Source organism: Otolemur garnettii, unplaced genomic scaffold (assembly GCF_000181295.1).
Source record: "Otolemur garnettii isolate 467f Iridium unplaced genomic scaffold, OtoGar3 scaffold00140, whole genome shotgun sequence".
Lineage (NCBI taxonomy): Eukaryota > Metazoa > Chordata > Mammalia > Primates > Galagidae > Otolemur > Otolemur garnettii.
This window is the reverse complement of record NW_003852535.1, coordinates 3,744,560-3,746,467: the sequence shown is the minus strand read 5'-3', so window position 1 is coordinate 3,746,467 and position 1,908 is coordinate 3,744,560. Positions and strand designations below refer to the sequence as shown.

The window sequence follows — 1,908 nt, the reverse complement described above, 5'->3', positions numbered from 1 at the left end:
CCCGCCACAACGCCCAGCTATTTTTTGGTTGCAGCCGTCATTGTTGTTTTTGGCGGGTCCGGACTGGGGATTTGAACCCACCACCTTAGGTGTACGTGGCTGGCGTCTTAGCCGGTTGAGCTATAGGCGCCGAGCCGGATGTTTACTACTATTATTCATCCATGGTAGTTTCCACATTTTATTTATTATTTATTACTTTTTTTGGTTTGCGTTTTTTTTTTGTTTTTGGCCAAGGCCAGGCTTGAACCCACCACCTCTTTTATTTTTGTTTGTTTTGTTTTGTTTTCATTTTTTGGCCGGGGCCGGGTTTGAACCCACCTGGAGTAGGGGCTAGCACCCGCCTCCTTGAGCCACAGGAGCCGCCCTATTTATCTATTCTTTTGAGACAGAATCTCAAGTTGTCGCCTGGGTAGAGTGCTATGTCATCACAGCTCATAGCAACTTCAGACTCTTGGGCTTAAGCGGTTCTCCTGCCTCAGCCTCCCAAGCAGCTGGGACTACAGGCGCCTACCACAATGCCCAGCTATTTTTTTTTTGTAGCAGTTGTCACTGTTGTTTTAGCAGGCCTGGGCTGGGTTAGAACCTGCCAGTCCCTGTGTATATGGCCGGCACCCAGCCAACATTTTATTATTTTTTTTTATTTTTGGAGACAGAGTCTTGTGCCATTGCCCTGGGTAGAGTGAAGTGGTATTACCAGAGCTCACTGCAACATCAAACTTCTGGGCTCAGGAGAGCCTCCTACCTCAGCCCCCTGAGTAGCTAGAAATAAATGTAGGCTGCCAACACACCTAGCTAATTTTTCATTTATTTTTTGTAGAGGTGGGGGTCTCACTATGTTGCCCCAGTTGATTTTAAACTCCTGGCCTCAAGTGATCTTCCTGCCCCAGGCTTCCCCTTCACTCTTGACCTTGAGTTCAGATTCCCTCCTTTATAATGCCCTGGTAAATGAAGAAAGAGGCCCAAAAATACAGCCCAGATCCTCATGTCTCCCAGCCACCTCAACCCAGTTTCCAAAGATCCAACTGAAAGCCTCACCTCATAACAGGAATGCCTTCGCGATGAGACTGATAGAAGAGGGTATACCAGAAGGGTAGCAAGGAATACCGCTGGCCCAGGGCATCTCGGATTGTGTCATGATGCTGAGATGGTAACAGCCACGGCTCTCGTCGCCCAGTGTCCAAGTGGGCATGTGCTCGGAAGAATGGCTGATAGGCACCCATCTGGTACCAGCGTACAAGCAGCTCTGGCTCTGGGTTTCTGAAGAAGCCACCCACATCCGCTGAGAGAAGGAGAAAACAGGTTAGAAAAGAAGAGATGCTGCCTGAGGAGCTTCCCAGGACCCCATCCTGGACTCTCAGCTCTTTGCTCATGCCTAGGTCTGAACGCCCTCTACTTTACCCCTCTCTCACTAAATGAAGATCCCAAAATCCCAGGCCTCTTACCCCCACAGAAGGAAAGTCCCACCAGCCCCAAGCTGAGACACATAGGGATAGAGATCTTCAAATGGTCCCAGTCGGCAGTGTTGTCCCCTGTCCACACAGCTCCTAAGGAAAACAAAAAGCAGGGAGCTTGCACATAGTGAAAGGGTTTGGCCTTATATAATATATACAGCTGACCTCTCTGACCTGCCACATCAACGCTGGGCCCCCCAAGACCTGAGAAAGATGGCAGAGTTCACAAGAACACTTGACAGGGCTCACACCTATAATCTCAGCACTCTAGGAGGCTGAAGCAGTTGGATTGCCTGAGCTCAGCAGTTTGAGATTACCTTAAACAAGAGCAAGAGCCTATCTCTATTAAAAATAGAAAAACCGGCTCGGCGCCTATAGCTCAACAGGCTAAGGCGCCAGCCACGTACACCTAAGGTGGTGGGTTCAAATCCCCAGCCTGGACCCGCCAAACAACAAT

The 1,908-nt window shown here is 49.4% G+C and overlaps 1 protein-coding gene across 1 annotated transcript in view; it reads right to left on the bottom strand.

Moving 5' to 3' along the window:
* The window catches only part of GANAB (glucosidase II alpha subunit), a 13,711-nt gene that overhangs the window by 4,362 nt on the left and 7,441 nt on the right, over window positions 1-1,908 (bottom strand). Inside the window, exons 13-14 of the mRNA XM_012810636.2 lie at window positions 1,443-1,544; window positions 1,036-1,279 (exon numbers count right to left, since the gene is read on the bottom strand). Coding sequence (XP_012666090.1) covers window positions 1,036-1,279; window positions 1,443-1,544 — 346 coding nt within the window. The remainder of the gene's footprint in view (window positions 1-1,035; window positions 1,280-1,442; window positions 1,545-1,908) is intronic.